At 44.6% G+C, this 23,847-nt stretch overlaps 1 protein-coding gene across 1 annotated transcript in view; it reads right to left on the bottom strand.

Moving 5' to 3' along the window:
* Positions 1-5,493: 5,493 nt before the first annotated feature.
* The window catches only part of RHPN2 (rhophilin Rho GTPase binding protein 2), a 28,483-nt gene continuing 10,129 nt past the window's right edge, over positions 5,494-23,847 (bottom strand). The window contains exons 6-14 of the mRNA XM_044428010.1: positions 22,733-22,899; positions 18,659-18,846; positions 16,748-16,904; positions 14,596-14,715; positions 12,708-12,902; positions 10,934-11,010; positions 8,350-8,496; positions 7,449-7,604; positions 5,494-5,978 (exon numbers count right to left, since the gene is read on the bottom strand). Coding sequence (XP_044283945.1) covers positions 5,724-5,978; positions 7,449-7,604; positions 8,350-8,496; positions 10,934-11,010; positions 12,708-12,902; positions 14,596-14,715; positions 16,748-16,904; positions 18,659-18,846; positions 22,733-22,899 — 1,462 coding nt within the window. The 3' untranslated portion in view covers positions 5,494-5,723. The remainder of the gene's footprint in view (positions 5,979-7,448; positions 7,605-8,349; positions 8,497-10,933; positions 11,011-12,707; positions 12,903-14,595; positions 14,716-16,747; positions 16,905-18,658; positions 18,847-22,732; positions 22,900-23,847) is intronic.

Genomic DNA, 23,847 nt, shown 5'->3' with positions numbered 1-23,847 from the left:
CTCTACACCACATCATATGCTGCCCTTGAAATGGTGAGGATCTGGAAAAACCAGGTTGTGATCTCTTCACAGATCCTCCAAAGAGTAGAAGCATGAAACTCAAAACCACATACTTCAAGCGTATAAGGAAATGCCCCAAGCACTTGTTCAAAGGGCTAGATTCAAGTGAATAGTCTCTTGAGTTTTTCCTGATTGCAAATGTTACAGCTGGGGAGTATTTGATATGTAATAGAAAGTGGTAGCTAATTTCATTCACGGTCCCTACCTGAAGAAGCTTCAGTGCTGTTAATTTTGGAACGCTCTGGAAAAAAACAGTTATGTAGCCTACCTTGAATACCGTTGCTGTTGTTCAGTCGCAAAATCATGCCCGACTCTTCGCAACCCCATGAACAACATTCCTCCAGTTTTTCCTGTCCTCCACCATCCCCCAGAGTACACCCAAGCCCACACCCACCTCTCCAGTGACCCCATCCAGCCACCTCAACCTATGCCATCCCTTTCTCCTTTTGCCTTCAATAAAATAATGGAATAGCATACAGGTGTTTAAATGTTCCTTATCTGAATCTTGAATCCATTGGAGTAAATTGTTGCATTGCCATTCTCTTCACTAAGGACAAGTGAGTTATGAATAGCCATTATTAGCCTATGGGGTGACTCATAAAGAAACTTGAATCTGATTTCACTCAGATTTGCCTGAGGGCAAACTTCTCATAAATGGAGATAAAGACATCCACCCTCTTTCAGAGTTGGGAGCAATTCCACAAATCCTTATTCATCCACACCTGCTGGCTTGTTTTACGCACTTCGTCTTGTTTCAGGTGACGTACAGGGAGACTTGCTGAATTTGTAGAATCCGCTAATCATTTTACCACATGGTGGCTGGAGTACAGCCAGACTAAACTGCAGAAGTATCGCAGTTGCAAGAGTGGGTGACTCAGACTTCTTGCCGAGAGCATTCTGTACAAATTCCAGAAGACTGGTGCTTCTGTGGAGTGGAAAGGTTATAACCTTGTCCTTGCAGGCAAAGGCTCCTTCAGCATTCTTTTTTTTACAGGAAGTGTGGGTGTATGATAGACACATGCACAAATGGAAGTGATATACGTCTCTCTTGGCATTTTAACCGTCCTGCAGTCCTGGTTCTAGGACTTCCCTGTGCCAGTGACTCCACTTGCTATGAATTTAATCTACCTTAGTTTAGTTCTGGTTGCTTTGAATGGCTGTATTTACAAGTAGACACAATTCTATAAGTTAAGTGTCAGCTCTTTGGAAAGTAACACTGTAACTCCAAATACACATTTTGATGGCTCATCTTCTAACAGTTTATACAGTTACGTGTATTTTATATTGCTATTTATGTATTTTATTTATTTGTAAGCCGCCCCAAGGCTTCGGTGAATGGGGCGGCCTAGAAATTTTCTAAATAAAATAAAACAAGTTACTTAATTAAATTCTGCTTCACTTTGCTGATTTTGTGGGTCTTTGATTAAAATAATCTACGAAGACCATTAAGCCTGATTTTTTTTTAAAAAAATGCCATTTTACCTTGCGTTATCTAAAACAAAAGTCTAAATACATTCGCACATTACACTTCACCTTGTGTCCATCTCCTAAAATTAGGATTTAGACTAAAGCTCTTAGGTTATGAACCTGTATTCTTGTGCTTCTGCACTGCGTGTGTTCACAATGTTTCACATAGAAATAGCATCCGTAGCCCTTTTAATATCTCAGTACAATCCAGCCAAAGATGAAAGGTTGTCCATTAGTTTAAATGGACTGTGACACATATTTCTAGATTTATCTCTCCCCATCTATTGTAATCTTTTACTAGCACAGGCTGTTTCTAAATCCAGTTTGTGGTGTGTAACATTGGACTGGATCTGGGTTTTTAGGGTTATGGTTCAAATGTCATTATCCAAAGGAGTTACCTCAGTGTTCAAAGGCACTTTTTACAATCCAGGAAGCTGAGACGTGTATATGCAAGAGGGATACTCAGTTCAGTGACTGATATTCCCACCACGCCTTTTCATGAGTCACTAGAAGGGCAAAACTATTAAGACAGGCTTGTCTGCAAGATAACAAAAAATGCCTTTGGGTGCACATACTTCTCTTGAAAGTTCAACTATGGTCACTTTAAAAGAGGCAGAAGACATCTCTGAGAACTGCTAGTTTCTAAATAGGCAAACCTGCACGTCTACTGTTCCAGAGGTTAAGGTCATAGGTCAACAGCCAAATATTTTTCCAGTCTTGGCTGTTATGACGTACATATCACACTGTCAAAGAGACAAGCTGTGCTTCACCCTTAAAGTGCTTCCTCAATGACAAATCTGTTCGTCTTCCAGGTGTCGAAGGACTTTGTGTTCTTTAGATGTTGGCAGAATAATCTTTGGGGCATGAGTGTACGTTTTGCAAACATAACACTGCTAATTCTCCAAGGTAGCAGAAATACACACAAGTATTTCTGAACATGTGCCTTTTATAAATAAGGTTTAAAAAGCAACAAAACATATTCCTTGGACTTGAGTGAAGCTGGGTGAGTTTTTCTGTGGTTTTTCCCTCTGCTGCATCTCTCCTGCTTGTATATTTAAATAGCTTCATGTTATGCTTTCCAAGGCTATGTTTATGGTTTTAAATGGCCGACTATTCTACTAGATTAAGTAAACCAAGAACATGTAATTAAGAGAATAGGCTGTTAACTGCTAATGAAGTTAACATCTTATCTGCTAATCTGTCCAAGTTGTTACCAGGTCCCTTTGCACACAATAGATCTGAAAATATTTCAAACCCAAAGCATTTTGAGCTAATGTCCAGGTAAGGCTATCCCCGTTCTGAGAGATGTTGCTATAGAATAGTATATAAAAACTTTGAACGAATACATACCTGATAGCTCTAACGTACCCAGCTGGTCCTGGAAGGCCTTTGGAGGACAAGCATGTTTGAGGACAACTTATAAACTGGCCAGGGCATGCTGCACTTCGGGACTGAGACCGCTCCCCCCATTCCAGCTTTCCTCCTGGCCCAAGCACAGCCCATCAGGGCTGAAGGCCTGCACCTTGGCTGGCCATTCCAGTTGCCAAGGACACCAAGGCTTTGGGGACACGCAACTATGGTGGCATCTGGAATGGTGGCACAGGTGCATTTATCGGAGGTTTTTATAGATTGTTCACTTCAGCATATACTCTCAGAAAGGCAAGCTGTTCTGTAGGGGTTTGTTTGGACCACTTAAAGACGTAGCTGCGAGGTAGTGAACGCTGTAAATAAGCATGCCTCACAGCAAGAGTTCGTCTTCAGGAGGGAATGCAGAGGCAAGCATTCATTCCCTGGCTGGGCGTTCTCCCAATGTGGTGCACTACAACTACTAGCATTCCTGACCGTGCTGGCTGGGGCTGATGGGACATGAAGTCCAAAACAACCTAGTTGGGAAAGGATGATAACTTGAAATTTTGAGTGTGTTATAAATGCCATTGCAGGATCCAGTGGTCAAAAAGCAGAAGATACATCTTAAAGGCGCACTACTGACAATTCAGTCTTCCTGCTGCCATAGAAATAAAAATCAGAGGATTCAGTGTATTACATTCTACATTCATTTTTATTATGTCAGAATTAATTCCATCGTGTTGATTCAGTTATTGCACAACAAAAATAATATTCTTCTTTTCAGTTTCACAAAAGGGTAGCTAAAGCAAGTTCACTTAGAGCTGTGCCTCTCCAAGTATCAATGCACAAGGGTTAGTGTCTTCTGTTTGTTACTAAGACAGGAAACCAACAAGTTGCTCCTCACCAGAAGCCAGCTATAGGGCTTCTGGCTTTTTAAATAAATCTTTAAAAATTATATATTTACATCTATCATTTTTAAACACAAAAGCCTAAAAAACACAAGTTAATGCAAGGTTGATCCTCCAGGCTTTTCAAAAAATTACAACTTTCCACTTGAAATATTTTCCAAAGTCTCCTATCCAAAAAGACCATCCTAAATCGACTGCAGTTTCTCTCCCCACTAAATCAAATGGGAGTTAGGATTTCATCTGCTTAAAATGTTTTGACTATCAAACATTGTAAGATCTACCCTGTAGACAATATTCCAATCTAACACTACTGTGTTAGCAACCCGCAACTTTAAAAAGAAGAGCAGCAATAAAACTTACAATGGGGCTGGGGAGAGATCACATTACCAGCTGGGTGAGTTCCTAAATGAGCAATGAATTCCCACATTTCTCCTAAGGCAGAGTAGCTAGTTACACTTGGGAACAAGGCTTTGGAACTGGCACTGCTTCCGGAAAGATCAATGGATGGGAGTCTCTTCAAAGCTGAAACTGCACTATATGTATGGTTTAAAGGGGAACTTGGCAGGCGCTGCCAGGACTTGATCTGGGCTAACAGCAGCCGTTCTACTTCCACCCCCTCCTTTTAGCCTTACCAGCAGGAATTTCAGTGCAGCAGTGCATTTTTGTTTTTTGAATTTCCACAAGTTGCCATCTTTGCAACAGCTATTTCAAAGCCAAAGCTGGATTTTGAAATGTTAGGACTGTTCTCTCTCTCTTAGCAGAGGGTTCCTCCTATGGGATTGTGAGAGTTGTAGGCCACCAACACATCTGAACTGCAGCGAGAAAGGAATGCTGAGACAGGACCACAGTGCCCTCCACGCACGGTGGCCGCACCCCAGAAAGGGCTTTCTCTGCGAGGGGCCCCTCTGCAATGTCCCTATAATTTTGGAAGGACTGTAACCAAGGCGAGTGCCAGATTTGAGGATCATCCCAGTGAAGCGTCCTCTGGTGAGCCTCCATGCCAGGTTGGCATCTAATCACTGGTTGGCTGCCCACACGCCTCCAAGAAAGCATTGTCTTGGGACATGGTGGGAAATGCAAATGGCAGCTGACTAAAGCACATTTTAGATGGGCACCCAGAAAAGCACCTGCAGTGGCCCTGCTGGTGTCCCTGCCTCTGTCTGCTGCCAACCCTGGTTGGCAGTAGTCTGGACTTCTTTTCCGCAGAACTGGCACCCCAGAACCTTTTAAGTGGTACAGCAATGCTGTGATGTGAACCATCCAAGAAATGGCTTCCATGGAGCTTTCACGATGGCACCCAAGCTATCTTGCTCGTGTTCCCTAGTGCAACATTTCTTTATTCAGTTACCCTATTTAGTAAAGTCCTCTGCACTGTCCAGACCCGCAAATAGGCAAGTTGAATTCGGTTCTGTCCCAGCATGAAGTTTATAACTCTCACTAGATTATTAAATGATTAGACTTCAATGTAACCAATGCCAAATGTAGCAACAAATGAATAAACCCTAATTCTGTGACTTCTTGGCAAACGATCGCTGTCCTAATTTTTTCAAATTCTTCATAGTCCCTGAAGTACTATAACATATTTTACATGCTATGAAGCAACTTTGTCTACAGTTTACAAATCTGGTAATTGTTCAAAAGGTTCCCCCCGCCCCCCACACCACCACACCATACCGAAATTCAACATGAGTCCAGTAGCAATCAAGGTCATTTTGTTTTCTCAGCAACAAAACAAGATCCCCAAATTTCCCCAAGTGACACTGTTGTGTTTCTCTGGCAGGTGTAGTACAAGTTCCTTCAAAATTTCACAGCGTGGGTCAAGTCTGAGCTGGCACCGCCACTTCCATCTGGAGCCAGTTCAGGTTTACCGAGGTTGCATGTCAGGTTTATGGCGCTCATTCAGAAAACATTTCTGGATGAAAGAAGCCTCCTTTTCAAGTCCTAGTACAACGAGCTGTCTGTATTCAGAAGCGTGAAGGGAGAGGCAAGTTTCTTCTTTGCTGGGGAGCTCCCAGTAACCGCCGAAGGAAGACAAAGCGTACTAGCTGCTTTCTGCCTGTTCTTCATGCCCCAGCTCAAAAAGGACAGCTTAGGAGTCACTTTCTTGGCCTTATCTGTTTTTTCTTCTTCCATGGCCAAACAGATCAGAGAGTATGTTTTCTGCATTCCCACAGAATAAGTTGCACTTTTGTTGTGCTTGGGGGGTGGGGGGGAGGGAGGGAAGGAGACAGGAGAATAAATAAACAAATCAGTCATCCATGATGGGTCAACAAAATTTGGAAGACAACAAAAGGGCGCAGTGTGTGAAACAGTTTCTGAGACAGACTTCGCCATTCTTCTGTGTTAATTATAGTCCCTGTTGGACACAGACCAATCTAGACCACTGAGCTTCATGAATTGCCCATTAGGGCACGAGAAGGCTCAAACAGGAAGCATGTTTTGTCAAGGACCGGGTTTATCCAGGGTTGAACGTTCCTGAAAAACCCTCTGTGGTTAAAGGCTAAATCACCAAAACACACGGTTGGAGCAGTCACTAACAGCAGTTCTGAAAATACTAAGCATTGTGTCATTATCTAGTTCCTACTGAGAAAAAAGCATGGAACACTTCCCCCAGTTCCTTCCAATATCAGTTTATGGTGCAAATCTGGTACACGGGCCCCCTATAAACAGCATTATAGCCAAATGTTCATTCCCAGCTTTGTTTTCTGTTCTTGGAGAATGCACATAATTATGGCATTCACTGTTATGACAAATGGCAAGAGGCACTGTTTGCGTGGCTTGATAGAAGGAGGTTTCTGGAACAGCCATGCAAGCACCTTTTAAGTGATAAGCATATGGAACATAACGAGGGATGGGGAATTTGTCAAACCTGAATTTCCTTGAGTTCTCATTTTTACAAAGCGAAGTTGATGTCCACATTACGCTTTGTCAATATACATGTGCATGCTAATATTCACTTTTCAAAGCTCACATTTTTGTAATCCTTATCTCAAATGCATCTTTTTTCTTCATCAAATAAAGCCTTTTGAATACAAAGATGCACTTTCTACAGATGTATGCGTTTTTGTAAGCTTCCCCCATCCAAACTCCACTACGAATTTTGGAAATTGTTGGATTTCAGTGGCAAACTGCATTCCAGTTCAGAAAAGGCATGATAAGCACAGATTTGGTGCATTCACACTGAAATGTGGATCAAACAATTTCTCACCTATCCCTAGTAGGCATCATCTAGAAGAGATTATAGTAAACTGCCTTACATGCCTTTTGGAGTGTAAAGGCAGGACAACATTAAGAGCCAGTGCAGCGGTTAAGAGTGCTGGGCTGAGGCATTCTGGGTTCTAGTCCCCGCTCAGCCATGGAGCCAACTGGGTGACAGACTTTCAGCTCAGTCTACCTCACAGGGTTGTTGTTGTGAGGATAAGATTGAGAAAAAGAGAAGAAAAAAATAAATATAATAAACAAGAGGCATTCCTATGTGTGAGTACACACATATGCAAGAAAGAATGCTTTTTAAAAAGGTTCCTTTTATAAGAATTTGAACTAAGCACAATGCTTAACAACGCTTGTCTGGTCTAGAAGTGCTTTATATCAAGTAAACACTGCAGCATTTAGTATTTTAACACAATGCAGCTCAGACCCAAAGGAAATGGCCGTTCCTTAACTTACCAGGGAAGCTGCGGTGTCTTGACAGCTGATAACCTGGATCTCTGCTTCTTGATCTCTCAAGTTCTGGAATTTTTCCAAGACCTCGCTTGCTCCCAGCCATTTGCAGTCAGTGCCTTGAATGGCCACAATGCAGTCTCCTTCTTTCAGGCCTGCCAACTTAAGATCATCGGGTTCACCTTACTGCCAGCTGATATTTGTGCAGGATGGGAAAGGTTTTCCTGTATCTCATTCTCTGGGGGCGCCTTCTCAAAAGCCAGGCCATGTGTGGATGGTCAAGACCTGGCCTTTTGTGCAGGTTCTCACGGAAAGCATGAGTATCTCACCTTGCAACCCAATGCACACTTAACCAGGGGGAAGCCACACTGAACACAGCACGGCTTCCTTCTGAGTAAGCCTGCATAGCATTAAAACTACCACAGTTAAGAAAACTATCTGAAAACAGAGCTTACAGTTGATGAGAGATTTGCTACAGTTTTCTTCCATTGTCTATGAAATAGAAGCAACAAGACACCCTTGTGCTGCATGACTCTTCAGTTGTACCAGTTCAAAACAAAACAAAACAAAAAACAAAACAAAACAGGAGGAATCCTAGAATTTTTACACTGTATTTTGCAGGTTCATAGTTTACCATCTATGTTACAGGCTTAAATATCTGCATAATATCCAGGGAGAAGAGTTAAAACTGCAGAGCAAAAATCCAATTTACCAACAATGGAAATTGCCCTAATTATATGTTTATTTCAAAAGCATTTTTCTGTCTGGTCCTGTGTTACACCTGTTAATATTTAACTCCGTAAATTTCACTGAAATTAACATTTTAACCTTTGAGCAAATTTGGGAGGTCACAGTGTAAGTCCCATGCAAAATAAGAGGAAGCCCATTATGTCAGAGTTTGACTTACTGCTGCAGGAGAAATTGGATCGAGACAGTGAATGTGTACAGGGGGGCCGCCTTTCAAAGTGAACCCCAGGCCCTCAGGTTCAGAGCAGAAACGCACCGTGCGAGGAGCAGTCCACCGCTGTTTTGCTGAAAACACTGTAAGCGGACCCTAAGATATACAGAGCAGGAAATTAAACTGTTCTCTCCATGAGCTGCACATTTTAAACCAAATCCCAGACAGTCTTTCATGCACAGGTCTCCTGTGGTCTCTTTTTACTGTACCTAGAAATATCCCGCCCATGGTTTATGTGGCATTCGTCTCGAGATTGACAAAGACACAACATACTCCGTTCTCTAAACAGGGCTGAGAGACGCATGATAACCGCCATATTCCGACATGGCTCACCAACAGTGTCTGGAATGTTTTATCCCCGCAGTGAAGCGCACATAAGCATTTATCCTCTTTTCCACAAAGAGGCTGGTCAGGACTAGCTACCTCTTTCACCATGCAAATGTAGAGTAGGGATTGGAGCAGCCTCTAATTTGGATAAAACTAAGAGGCAGCCTTTGTTAGTTTCAAATTCCTCAAAATATCTGAGACTTCACCATCCATGTTTATCTTCTTGGTAAAACACCTGATTAGGGTCCAAAGATGCTCTCTCACACTCTGTTCTCTCTCACACCTCTCCTCATGCTCAGAAACTCCAGATTTTGCAAAATCAGGTAAAATGTGCCAAGCTGGGCTGCACAGCCCTTCACTTTGGAACCCCTCCCAATTGTTGCCTTCTGCTGTGTTGCTTCCTCCATCAAAACCTCTCCTTGGACATGTACATCTGGCTGCATTGTTTTAAAGGAATAATTTATCATTAAAATGTTCCTCTCATGCAAGACTGCACAGAGGCTAAACTCCCTTCTGTCCTTAGCGTACTTCACAAGATTTATTTAAAGTTCCATTTCCTCCAGGGTTTGGGCAAGTAAATCCAAATGTCCATCCTTTTCCTTTTTTCCTTGGAGCTGGGCTGAAAGGTTTAGAAAACCCCCAGCCTTCGGTAACCTGGTGCCCTTCGCATGTTCTGGACTTCGGCTCCCATCACCCCTAGCCAGCCTGACCAATGGTCAGGGATTTTGAAGGCTGTACTCCAAAACACCTGGAAAGCACCTGTTCAGCTAGGATGCTCATGAGATTCAACCCTGACTGGTTGTGGCCTAGCACAATTCTTCTTTGAAGGACACCGGCAGAAGGGGGAGGGGCGGCAGAAGAGAAGCGTCTCTGCTCTATCTATAACAGAGGGGAATGACTATGAGATTGCACGGCATTTCCCTGGCCCTTCCCTTTTCAGCAGGAACAAAGCTGAGTATCTCATCTGCACTGCACTCCATGTTCTCCGTGATTAACCTTCAATAGTAGCTTGGAGCCAGAGTCTGAAGCAGACGTCAAACTAATCATGTTAACCCAGGTGTAAGCGCAACGAAAAGGGAAAATTTCAAGGCAGGCAAGCAGGATGAGGAGGAACACACAAAACCAAAAAGGAGGGAGAGGAGCATGAAGACTGGAGGGGTGCAGCAGATCTCCCAGCAATGGCTCAGATGCAGGCAGAATAAAAGCTCGGCGGTGGACCTTAGAAGAGGATGCCCCGGCACGAGACTTTCTGCTGCTTCCTTCTTCTCAATCAGCCTTCCCAACCTGGTACCTGTGCAGTGCTGTGCTGGCTGGGACCGATAGGAGCCGCGGTCCAACACATCTGGATGCACCCACTGGGGAAGACTGCCCTTTGCCAAGTGGTTCACGGGGAGCAGGTTGCACACCCACACACACCGGCATGCACACTTTGACCTATATATGGTTAGACTGCAGAAGTGTGCCTCGATCCCTTACAGTCCACATGAAGCGCTGGCAGAAATCTGGACTTGGGCTACCCAAGCGACACACAGTGCAAACTCGGGAAAAGGAAACAAAGCATTATGAGGAGAGATGGAAAGAAGTGGGCACGTCCAGCCCTGAGAAGAGAAGACTGAGGGGACCTACGGCAGCACCCTGCACGCTCTTGAAAGGCTGTCTCATAGAGGAAGGACTGGATCCCTTCTCGATCAGCTCGGCATGCGGGGCACAGAGTAACGGCTCAAGTTACAGGAAGCCATGTTCCAGCTGAACAGTAAGAACTTCCTGATGGTTACAGTGCTATGACAACGGAACCGATGAGCTAGGGAGGCTGTGGGCTCTCCCACACCAGAGGCATTTAAGATACAACTGGGAGCCACCTGAAAGGGAGGGTTTAACCTGGGAGTCCTGCACGGAGCTGGGGGTTAGACCTGATCGCCCTCTGGCCCCTGCCAACTCTATTGTACTACAATTCTAAGATTTATTTCCTGTTCAGAGAAATAGATGTGAAAGCATGTTCTTCCCAGAAGCCTGAGCAAATATTATCAGTTGTTAGTCACAAGCAGCTAATGTAAATGAATTAGCTAATGTAAATGAAAAGCCCTTGCTTAATAAGAAACTGCATGCCACTTTCCAAGCTTGTTCTTACTATCCACGCTCACTAACAACAGAATGACAAGACAGCACTCAAGGAGACATTAAATAGGCAGCACAACTCCATACATACCAGCCTCTCGAATAAGTCTTTGACTTTCACCTTGGAGAACAGCGGAGCGATCGTTTCAATTTTGTGATCTGTCTTAGCTAGAAAACAAAACGAGAATCATTTGTAGCTTGCACTTATTCCAAGGAACTCAGAGCAACATCCATCCCCATCATCATCACCGTCATGGTCACCCCCACCCCAATCCTCACCCCAACCCTGTGAGGCTGAGGAAACACGACTGGCTGAAATTCACCAAGCATTGTGCCCGACTTGCCGGGGTTTGATGCTTGCCCAGGCCCTGCTGTGCAGCCACTGCACTGGGTGGAAAATTATATTGGTTCTGGGGAGAGATGAACCCACACAACTCACCAGGCAGACCGGATGGTGTCTGTGGACAGACCCCCTCCCATCCTCGTGGGTGCTTGAACCAGGGAGCCTGCCTGTGCCTCCTTTCCTCCCTGTTCCCACACAAGGAAGGAGGAGGAGGAAGGAGTAGGCAGACACCCCAGCAGGAAGAGACTGCAAGTTGTGAGTACCCCGGCTCTCCTCAACCTCCCCTGCCCAGGCTGGCCAGAGGTTCCCCTGACTTGCACCTTGGCCTGAAGCCAAGATGGCTGCCCAGTCCTAGAAGGTCACTGCTGGAACCGTTCTCCGGAGACCGCAACTTGCCACTGTCTGCTCCTCTATTGGGAGTGGCTGAGTTTATGCCAGAGACAGGCATGGCCCAGGACAGAAAATTTAAATGGAACTCCCTCACCACCATGATGACAGGAGGTAAGTAAATATACTGAATAGCTGAGAATTTGATCAAAAGGGAATCCTTCTTCCTACAGCAGTGATAAACAATACTGAATTAGACAAATCCCAATTGGGATAATTGGCCGTGTGCTACTCTTTGGCTGTTCTCAAAGAAGTCTCCTCCTATATGAATCTTTCTGAAAACGTAGACCTTGGTTGCAGAACCCAACTGGCTCTCACAGTAAGGAAGGATCTCATAATCACTACTCTTAATTTACAGTGCCTTTTCACCCTCCTTTTGCTTACAACACACACAATTTTATTATTCTTTAATTACAATCTATAGCAGCTGCTCTATCAAAGTGTGTGGATAAGAAATCGAGCGAGATGTTTTCTGTAATGCTTCCTGGATTTTTAATAGGTTTTTAACCCACCTTTCAGAGTACATAGCATGCGCCCTTGCAAGAAAGCTTACGTGTACCGTTCCAAAATAGAATCTAGCAATGTTTCAAATGTTTTAAAAACAAGATTAACGGTACAATCCTAGTTTGGTGAGGGAATGCTGAGATGTAGGACTTTCTCCTGTCTAAACATGCATAGGATTTGCCCTAACACAGCATGAAACATTATCATTACCATAACATTAAAAATAAGAGCAGCGAATCAACATTTGCTAAAACTGAGCTTCACAAAATTACGACAATGTGGACAGGATTTAGAATTATCCCTTCCTATTAGTATTTTAATCTGTTTGCTGCCTTAAGAGTATGCATATGCTTTATTGATTAGTCTTTGAATTTTATACTGCAGGGGTAATGCATGTGATTCACTGTTGTAGCATTTAATTGAAAATGTTTGGAAGGAACGAGAGAGAAAGAGAATTAAACATGCCGAAGGCTGCTGCCAGAGGAAGGTCTCTTCACCCTTCCCGATGGCTTTGGCCAAAAGGTGCGAGAGCCGCACACAGTCCTTCTCAGTCATACACTCGGAGAAAGCTCTCGGTCCCACGCAGAAGGGATTCATTCCTGAGACATGCCAGTCGGAAAAGCATACGTACGATTGATATCAGGAGCCTGTGCCAAACTCAAAAAATCATCTTCCTGCTCCTGCTGTGAGTATTTGAGGAGGGATCGCTTGTGAGCGACTGCCAGAATTTCCTGGAGGACCTCGATGTTCCGGAGCTTTTGGCACATGCCACAAACTCTCAAGGCTTCCTCGTGATGTATAATGGCTCTCCGCAAATGCGCTTTTCCTGAAGAAACACACAGAGAAGTCTCTAGGAAGGACTGCAATCTTGGAGGGAGTTTTGCCCCTTTATGTTACCGCAATCTGTAGGTACACATGGTTCCATCACAAGTCTTGGCCAAATGTTTGCTTTTCCTAAGTTAATATGGTCTGCAATTCGTAGGAACCTAAATAGGCTTTGTGCAAAATGAGGATCCATATGCAAACATTACAGTGGCTCTCATGAGGATTGTTTCTTCTATTTTAAAAGCCTAGGTTCCTGGCATTAATCCAGCAAAGCAGCCTCAGCCCCACAGGTTCAGCCCGGTCCACTACTACCAGCTATGGAAAAGACGGTCCCCTGTTTGTGGAACTCAGCAACAGAGAGAGGTGGCAATGCCATGTGCACTCAAGGCCCTGAAATAACATGGCTCTCTCCCCTCTCACTGGAGCAGTCCTTGAAGTGCAGACCAGTTTGAATCAGGATTTTCTACTACTGCAGATAAATCCAGGCAAGCATAATTCTGAAGCAGTTCTTTTCCTTTCACTTCTACATTTCAAAACCTTTGTTTCTTCCTGTACATCCAAGCACGTGGCCACACTGTGACAACCACATCTTTTTGTTAAGAAAATTATGAATGGCTAGACAGAAAACAATCCAAGAATTCCCAGCATTCTGTAGTCAACATGGCTGGCTAGGGAATGCTGGGAGTTGCAGGACTCTTTTTCCAACTAAACATGCCTAGGATCGTGCCCTTAACATCACAGGATGCATGGCAGGTATTTCCTCAAGATGAACCAGTGCCTGAGGTGTGAAGCCATTGGAATATGGGAGACTTTGAAGAGTTATCTCCTCAACCTTTGCTAAAGGAAGGGGCATGATTCTGCGTGGGGAAAAATTGAAATTTAAGGCAAAAGTGTGCAGAAGATAGACCAAGCTCTGCAGAAAATTTCCAGCGAGGATTTCCTTCTCCCACCAGTTTAACTGTTATAACTAGAAAATGACTCCTTCCCCCACCTCTGAAATGAAGAAATCTTGAAGTAACTGGGGATGGATTTGTGTGTGGAAGGACTGCATATTCAGCACTCAGAATACTTTAAACCTAAGTGGGTGTCTTGTGCACCAGCTTTTGGTAGGCTGATCTCAGTATTCTAGTTAAAAAACAAAGTAGATCCTGCAAGCCTGACATCTGGCCACCAAGGCGCAGAAGCAGAAAGTGGGAGAGGAGTTGCTGCTGAAAAGCTGGAGCTGAGCTGAGCTGCAGGTATCTCTCTAGGGGGCCCTCATGTAGCACAGGAGATCTGCAGCTAGGTGAGGGTATGCGCTGCCTGCCTCCACTTATGTATCTAAAACTCAGATATTATAAAAAATACCATCGGTCATTGTCCCTCAACAAAGAAGCCAAAGTCAGGCAACGATATCCCTTGAAGGGAAGAGTATAAATATACACAAATGATAAGAACGTACTTTGCAGCTCACAAGCAGTAAGGAAAATTGGCTAGCAGTGGGGCTGCCTTGCCGGTTCCTTTCTGTTATTTCCGCATTTTCAGTAAAACAGAGTGACACTGGAGTAACTCTGCCCACACCAGCCGGCGGCACCATGCAGACAAGGCCTCTCAATGGAAGCAGATGGGGCAGTGCAGTTTCTCCAGCTTGGATCCTAAACCGCGGATAGCGAAGCCCGTGTCTGAACTGAGCCAAGGAAGGGGAGATTACTCACCTAGTTGTTTGCGCTGAGCATTGTCCTTTAAAATGCCCAAGGGCGTCATCCCATCCGGCACGTGGTCATACAGCTGAGAGAAGGCCTTTTCCTGCTGGTCTTCGTCATCATTCTCACGTACTGGAGTGGCACAAATAACAAGCAAAGGAAAGAGTGGATAAATATGTGCTTGGATTCATTTCCGGTCTGGATGAGGCACCTTGAGGCCCGTGAGGCCTAAAATAACAGCCATGTTCTCACAAAACCAGTTCTCTGAGTGGGTCGCTCCATCTCTTGGGTAGTTCAAGTGCCCTTTTTAGAGCATTTGCGGTGCATCAAATGTGATGCCTGAACATTCCCCAGAACCACTGTGCTCCACATTTTCTGGTATCCGGTGCCTATGGAGAGCAGCTGCTGGGGGACTTATGCAGGAGGAGCCAGTGGCGCCAATATTCTGCCTGAGGGACCCTTTGGGCAACCAAACAGAAGGCTGGTTCGGACGGACCACTGGTCTAATCCCGCGTGGCTCTTCTTATGGGCTTACATGCCAAGTACTCCCTTTCATCCCCAAACCTGTTTCACAAGCATTGGCTAATCACTACATAAGAAACAAACAGGCATCAGGGAAAACTAGCCCCACAGTGGGATTTACTGCGCCCTTTTCTATTAAGTGCCACCTGTATCTGATGCTTTACCATTTTTAAAGGAGAGAGAAGCTCCTGCCCCAAGGAATTTGCAATCTAAAATGGAGAAACAGAAGTGAATGGGATGTAAGAAAGGGGAGCTTCTTTGCCCCAGTCACTTGTATAAAGCATGTATTAAAATACAGAAATATATTCCTCTTAAGCTGGACCAATGGGTTCACACTGTTTCCACCCATTAGTCGGTGGTGTAAGCAGCAGTGGATTGTTACCCCCGAAAGTAAATGGCTGGCAGTTCTTGATGTAATGTAATACTTGAAATCCTGGCACCCTCCAGATGTTTTGGGATTCACCTTCTGTCACCCAGCTAGCGCATCTCCCCAGGCAATCAGTTCCACAGCCTGGAAGCAGCCACTGAGGAGGCCCTGTTTCCGACTGCCACCAAGCCACCTCCCAGTGCCGGCAGCACCAAGACAACGTACTATGGGCAGCATGCTAGAGTGGGCGATCCAGGCTAACTCTCAGCCTAGCCTGCCTCACAGGGTTGTTGTAAGGATAAAATGGCGTGCAGGAGGAGGCTCGTGCAAGGTGGTGCAGTGGTGTAGTAAGAGAACCAGCATGGCGAATGATTAAAAGCGTGGGACTGGGGCTCGGGCAACCTGGGGTCTAGTCCCTACCTGGCCGCGGACCCCACTGCGTGACTCTCAGCACAAGCTGCCTCACAAGGCTGTGATTGTGGGGATAAGAGCGAAGGCAGGAGGAGAGTGATGTAAGCCACTCTGAGTCCGTTGTAAGAAAAAAGTGAGATATAAATCAAGTAAATACATAAATAAGGTGCCTTGAGCTTTTTGCAGGAGGAATAATACGTGAATACGTAACAGAAGGGCCTTCCACTTAAAACCTGAGCAGACTCCTACATAAATACCCAGCTATAACTAAATCAGGACCCAGGTGAATGGACTCAGGACCTATTCTCCTCTGGTTCCCTGTGCAGAGTAGCACGTCCCGGCTGGGATGGACACGCTCCAGCCCCATGGCTGGGTGCAGGTTCATGCCAAACTCCCTTTACAAGCAATGCACTCAGACTTCTGGGGAGCTCCTCCTCTGGTACTGCGCCAGGTGGAGAGGCAGAGGCAGAGCAAGGAGGTGGCAGACCAAGAGGCCCAGAATGACGGAACCAGCACAACAGGAAGAGAAAAGGGGAAGGCAGGGGAGAAAGCAAAGGAGGTGGCAGAGACCGAGCAAGCGAGAGAAAGTGTCTGCACAAGGGATGGAGAGAGAAAGGGGCAAGCGAGCAAGACAGCAAGACAGAGGAAAAGCGATGGCAGAGAAAGAAAGATTCGCTGAGCAGAACAAAAGCACAGGAAGAACTTTATATGCTGTCCTGTGCTCCTTGGAACAAGTTTTTGAACAAAAGTATAATGAGATAAAATAAGCAGGCGATGGTGGCATGAGTTCTAGCTGGAACGGTGGGGGGCTACTCCAGTTTCTGTGACACCGCTCTGGGCAGATAAACGAACAGCCATTCTTACTCTGGTGGTCACTCAGCATAGTTGCCACGAAATAATGTGCCAAAGCTCTGAAGTGGTCTGACTTGATCTGGGCCAGTTTCAACCAGGAGTAAGGGATGTTCTCCTTGACTGGTGTTTGGTTCATTGCAGTGTGAACAAGCGTGTATGTTTCTCCAACCTAAAAACAAGCACAAGAGCCAGGAATGAGCCACAGTCTTGTTATTAAAGGCTCAGACAGTCATTTGTGGGTAACATCAGCCAGCCAGTGGGGCGTGCACCTCAAAAATGACTGCAGGCTATAAAGGGTATAAATTATAAGGGATTTATATACATATATAATTAAGTAGGATTGTGTTTTCTCATATGGCATGTGAGTTTGGAATCTAAACGACTGAAATTCTGACATCAGTGACTTTCTTTAAGAAAGAAAAACAATATTCCAGCATTGGCTTGGGTCCAGAAAAGCTCAGGCAGAGTTTGATTCAAGCAAAAGGACTTCCCTGCTTTTCCTTCTCTTGTGTGTCTTGTTGTGTTTTCTAAAATGTTCAGGGGATTCTCCAGAACAGTGTATTGGGAGTTGAGTGGGAGAAATTGGATACTCAAGCGGCACATTTTCCACACACAAGAGCACCTCTGGTTCCTTCCCACGGGTGTCCCATCAGCAATGCCTCAAGCTTCAGGAAAGCTCGGAACAGCTGGGGTTGAGTATGGCTTGAGGGTGGGCTGCTGCTGGACCAGACACTGTAGCTGAAATGTGGGTTATCCTAATTTGCGGTTATTCCTCAGAGGCTCCCACTGTTTGCCTGCCAGAAGCCATTCCTCTGTTCGACTGTCTATTCTGTAGGATCCCGACCCTTGGTATCAAATATGGATTTTCTTTATGTTGAGAGCTCAGTGCTGTGGTTGTTGATCTGATATACTATGAAACAGCTCCACATGCAGGCAAATATTTCAGTCACCTTAAAAGGAAAGCTTAATATTAGCAGATTAGTGGTGTTAATGTGAACTTTGCTTCAGAAGAGATATGGATTTAGGTGATATGTATAATAACTGGGCCAACAAAAGAGAATGTAACATTTGCAAGCTAAGTTTTGTATACAAACTTTAAGCTTGTCTTTTGAATGATCGATCCAGCTGCTTCTGCAAAATGATAATCTGGAAGTCATTTTCCAGCCAAGATTAATTTACTGAATTATGTGTAGTTCAGCAATTGAATCTGATTTCTCTTAGGCACAATTCACATGTTCCTTTGCCAGTAAGAGCAGACATGGACGGAAATCCCCAACTGCCTGTTTGGAATTCTGATAAAGGGAGTAAACATCAGATGACTGGGAGGAGGTGCCTTCCTTTCACCCAAACTCCAAAAGAGACTCCTTCCCGCGTGTCCCTTTATTCAAAGGGCATTGTGCAAACTCCCTCTCACTCTCATGTGTGCGCGCGCGAGTGTGTGGGTGTTCTCTTTAAAAAGTGCTTTGGACAGTGAAAAGATTATTTGTTAACCAACAGGAACCCAGTCTGAGAGTGTCAATAGCTCAGTGGAAGAACATGTTTTGCATTCAGAAGATCCCGTATTCAATTTTGGCATCTCCAGTTTTGCAGATGATCAAATTCTCTGACTGAGACCCTGGAAAACCTGCCACTCAGAGTAAAACAATCCTGATTAGTTGTATACTCTGTCACTGCTGATAGAGGCCAAGCTCTTATGTTTCTAATATACTAAAATCCAAGAAAGCATTCCTGCTTGCAGCTACAGACGAACGTTTTGTGGTTTTGTTTTGTCTTTCAACTCATGGCAATCGGTAGCAAATACAGAAGGCTGATCTAGGGTTCTTGGAAGCCTTCTTCACACATGCAAAAGGCATCACACATTACACCACAATCCTCATACGATGAACATGCATGTATAAACGAGCCCTTCATGTTGTCGCCTACCTTTGCAACTTCCTGGGCCATCTTTACCAGTGTGAAGAATTCATTCCTTATTCCAGGGAGGCAGATTTGCTCAAAGACACATTCCCGGGCCTGAGCAAGCATCATCTTGACCAGCACACTCAACATGGCGGGGCTCATGTCATAACTTGGGGTGTGAGTAAAGGTCTCCTTAAGGTACTTCAGAACTCCTAAAATGGGGAAGGGGGAGGGGAGAAACAGTGTCAGTTCTGAAGCCTTTCACAACAGATCGTGGCCACATCTGGCCAATCCCGTCTCAAGTTATGTGACCAAGACATAAACAAACCCAACGCTCCCTTTGTACAAGCTGGCGAAAAGTCAGGTGGTCTTCAGTTTCCTACTATAGCTAATGGGTATAGAACAAGCCAGGATATTAAGCCTTGGTTTACAAATTGGGGGCATCATGCTTATTTATATCTGGGCTAGTTAAGCCAAGATATGATTACCTGAACGTGGTCCACATTAATGGTTAACAAAATACCCTGTTTTAATTAAGACTGTGGTGCAACTACTTTAACTAGGGATGGGTAGAAGGACAGAGGAAAAGTTAAATTAGCAATCCAAGTACTTTCTGTTCAAAATGTAAACTCTCTTAATGACATAATAAAATATCTTTTAAATATTATGACATTAAGTTATACATATGAAAAATAATGAGGTGCACAAAAGTCATTTTACATATATACTTTTTAATGATGAAAAATGAATATCTAAGCAAATAGCGCATTGATAACCAATGCATTGGTATATTCTGCACACTGTTCTAATAGCATTGTGCTATCAAAAGGTATAGAAATGCGTAAGTCAATAACACCAAAGTAATAACGCTGGGTGCATCCCCAGGTATTTTCCTCCCTGCCTTCCAGTGACACATCTTTATTACTCAGCCTTGTTTAGTCTGATACATTTCAGCAAGAGATCTTGTAGGCCAAAGCAGAGGTGAGGTTAGAGCAACCGCCCTATGAAGAATGGTTTTTCCACCGTGGGGATTGCTTAGCTTAGAAAAACCCAAGTGCGGGAAGTCATGACAGAGGCACGTGACATTGTGCATGGTGCGAAGAAAGACTCTTCCCCTGTATTATGGCACTAGAACTCAGAGGGGCCATCCCATGCAGCTGCCTGGTAGGAGAGCCAGGACAGAGAAAGGAAGCACTGCGACACAACACATGGCTGAGCTATGGCGTTCACTTGCAGGGCTTTCCGATGCATGGAGAAGGTCCCTGCCAGTGGCTACTAGCCACGCTGGGTCCTGCTACTGCCCCCACCAGAGGCAGCGTGCCTGGGCACACCAGTTGTCGAGGAGCTCAACCAGGTGAAGCGAGCTGCTTGAGGACAGCTGGTTTGCCATCCCGTGAATGGAGCCCTGGCTGGATGGATCACCGCTCTGATCCACACGGCGTTTCTTTCTTATTTCTGATATTGTTCAGATATGATACAGCTGTCCGGATCTCTTGACTTTGAAAAACAAGCGACTTAAGATCAGCCGGGGGCGGGGGGGGGCTGAGAAGGAAGCAACAGAGAAGGAGACATTTGGGGGTTTGAGGAGAGAAAGAAGTCCCGGAGCAGCTGTGCTTACTGGCTCAGGAAACCCTTGGCCAGCACCGCACCAGAAGAGCAAGCACCATGGAACATCTGGGCAAAATTCAGCTCCAAATGTAACTAGCTCTCTGAAAAATTAAGTACAAATATTTACGGTAGCATAAATATTCTATGACACTTGCGGGTGCTGAAGTCTAAGCTTGAAAAAATGCATTGCACTCAAAACTGGTTGGTCAAGTTTTACCAGCAAGGCTTAATTGCCCAATCCTACTGAAAGCTTTATCACTTCTCTACACTGTTAAGTGGAGACAACATTTGCTGCTTTCAAAATTACTTCCACCGCTATATGAAAATTGCTCCGGGAGCAGCCTTCTGGTCAGACCGGCTAGAGAGGGAAAGGGGGAGACGTGCTCACAGCCTGGGGGCTGCACCTTCAAAATGGCTGCCGCAGGTACCCTGCACCTGCCACAGCCTGGCCGTGGGGTGTGTCCCGTGAGCAGCCCAATGCCTGGCCCAAAGCCACCCAGCTCGTCTCATGGCCAAGAGGGAACTTGAACCCAGATCTTGCTAGTCCCAGTCCAACAGCCTAACTACACCGGCTTTCGAACCACTTCTTACATCTGAAAATTAAAAAATAACCATAACCACATTTCTAGGCAAGGCAGGGCTTTTTTTGTCATAGAACATACCGGAACAGCGTTCCGGCACCTTTTTTTGAGATCGGTGGCAAAAATCATTAACATAGTGCCTGCAGGCTGCTTGTGTGTCGGCACTGATCGTCGGCGCCGATTGTGAGGGCGCTGCTCAGCTTGGGACGCTGCTCGGCTTGGGATCAGTTGTCTGGTTGCGCGCTGAGTGCTTACTGCCGGCGGTGACCATTGTGTAAAAGTGTGACCCCAGGACGTGAGTTTTGGCACCTTTTTTTTTTTTTTTGTACAAAAAAAGTATTGGGCAAAGGTTATCCTCCGTAGCTAAGAAAAAAGCTGTGAACGTTAGATAAAACTCTGCCAAACTTCATTTCACAGATCGCCATTCTTATCTCTCAAAAGTCCCAATAAAGCACATCTCAGTTGAGTATGCACTTCACTCATGCTGCTTGTCTCGCTCTCTATATGCACAGGATTATGTTTATGGGGAAAAGCCATAGCAACAATCTTCGATCTGTCTGCAAAGAACCAGGTGGATAACATGAATGAAAACTCTGAGTGGTGCTTTCCAGTTGCGCAAGGTGCAACAAAGAGCACTCTGCAAGCATGGCAGGCTGAAGCACATCTTTCGGCCTTCAGGATCAGTGCGCACTGCAGAATAATCACAGCCAATGATGTGTCCCTTTACATTTTTTAATGTCGGAATTCTGCACCAGCTCTATATTCTGTGGCCTGTGCAAGTTTTTGCACAAGAAACGTACAAGTGCTTGGGACTACTGGATGCAGTCGTATAAATGAAATAAATAAAGTGGGATCTGCAGTGAAGTTTTACAGCGTGCAGTACTCCTATCCAGGATTCCAGTCTCTTTATTCCTTTAGCTTTCCCCAGTGGCAGCTGCCATTTTTGGTGGATTCCCCCTGCCCTGGGCTTTATTTTTCTAAATAGTTTTGTACTTTGGCAGGTCTCAGTTACCACACTCCTACAGCACACATAAGCAACAGCAGTCACAACCTAAACACTGGCAATCAAGGGAATGATGTGAAAAAAAATCTGCTTAGTTTGTATGATTTATTTACAAAATGCTAAGGAACTATATAGGAACTGAAGAAATCCAGCCTGTTTTCCATTTCTGGTTTCTGAGATTTTAACAGCTATCCTTGACACATTTGAAAGGGTATCTTCATCAGGGTTAGACCCTTGGTTACATAAGGCAGAAGCTGAAATTTTCAGGATACTCTGCACATACAGAGGAATGCAGAATACACACAGATCCCTGAATTTGAGCTCCTTACTAGAATCTAGTTCCTCCTGGGAATCGGGTATTTTAGTAAAGGAAAGGACAGGTTTATAATCAACTGAAGTCAATGGCACTGCATTTAGCATGGAGATGGTTAAAAATGTGGTCAGCTCTGGAAAGTAACATACAATAAATTATATATGGCACTGGAGGCAGTATGCGTGGAGTTACAATAGAGCAAAAGAAAAGAAGGCCAACATTACGAGCTCAGAAAAACAGTTAATAATGGACCAAAGTCACCTAGGCCTTTAGACTGCAGCTCATTAATCGTTAACCACGATATTCACTTTGTCTTGACTAAAGGCCCTATTCAGGTGCAACCTGAGATTTGCGGGTGGGGAGTTAACACTAAATTTCAAAAGAAATGTTTTAATTCTTTTTAAAAACCTCTGCTCCAGATCTCAACTTCCCTTTCAGCTTTGATCCTGCCTCTCCTGAGAGAGTGGCATTTTTCTAAAAAGCGGCAGCCCATGTAAAATATATGAGGCTTTGGAGAACAGAAAGCATCAAGCAAAGCAGAAGCATTTGGATTAAGCAACTTTCCCAGGCAACATCACACGGCACTTTCCTACCTGCAGCATTCTGTAAAGCTTCAACTGCCTTTTGAAGGCCAGCATCTGTCTGTCGATTGCACCTTGTACCAATCTGTGTGTAAAGTGCACCAATATTAAATAAAATGCTGGCTTTTTCAAGCAACAAGTTCTTCTGGCAGACAGGGACACCTGTGAAGGAGTCATACCTGTATCAGGAAAAAAAAGCAAAAATAAAGGTTAATTAACAGAAGACATGGAAATACAGAAAGCATATAGTACTTTTTCATTATGGGCTGGTTTTCATGTGACAGCAAACTATAGTTTCTCTACCAATCACAGGTTAGACTCCCAAGTCATATTTTGTGTCTTTTCTTCCTTCCCAAGTAATTCCAGGATGCCATCCCAAACTATTGTCTCCATAGTAAAGCAACAACATATGTCAGTTTGAAACCCCAACCAAAGCAATGAGTCCAAACCATGGTTTCATGTTGCAAACCATGGTTTGGTGTTACATCAGAAACGATCCTGTTTAATCCAGTGAACCAGTGCATTCTCCCTCCCCTGTAGTCCCCATCTGCATCCTCTCAGGTGAGAATTTGCCTTTTGAACACATCTGCCCTCTATCTATGTAATAACAGTTCACATGTCAGGCAACCCATGGGCTGCAGGGACAAACAAGCAGGCCTTCTGTTTTTAGTACCCACGCCACTTCCACTTTTCATAAGCCACCCACAGCTGGTTCTTGACTGTAGAGAACAAAAAAGCAGTCCCTCTTGTCCATTGTCTAACTGTGGGAGAGACAGGCAACACCAGCGAGTAATTTTATATAAAAAGGCCTCTTTGTTGCAGGTGCGCACTAACGATAGTGAGCCTGCCTCTAGTTGGGACCAGCTGCCAGTCATCATGTGCAGCAAATTTAGCTTTTAGCACTGATTAGTAACAGAAAATATCATTACTTTTGTACATGGTTGTCTTGACCGACCCTTCCTTAACCCATGCGTGATCATTATGTATGGACCAAGTCATTACCTCCATTTTAACCTGACCAACCACCATGTTCTGGATCTGGTTTCAAATTCTGGTTGACAAGAAACTCCAGTGAGCCGCAACCAGAATTATAACCTGTGTTGACCTGATGTTCTTCACATAATTAA

This window comes from Varanus komodoensis, unplaced genomic scaffold (genome assembly GCF_004798865.1).
Source record: "Varanus komodoensis strain SLA01 unplaced genomic scaffold, ASM479886v1 scaffold19, whole genome shotgun sequence".
Classification (NCBI taxonomy): domain Eukaryota; kingdom Metazoa; phylum Chordata; class Lepidosauria; order Squamata; family Varanidae; genus Varanus; species Varanus komodoensis.
Note: the sequence above shows the minus strand (reverse complement) of the source record. Positions and strands in the feature narration are given on the sequence as shown.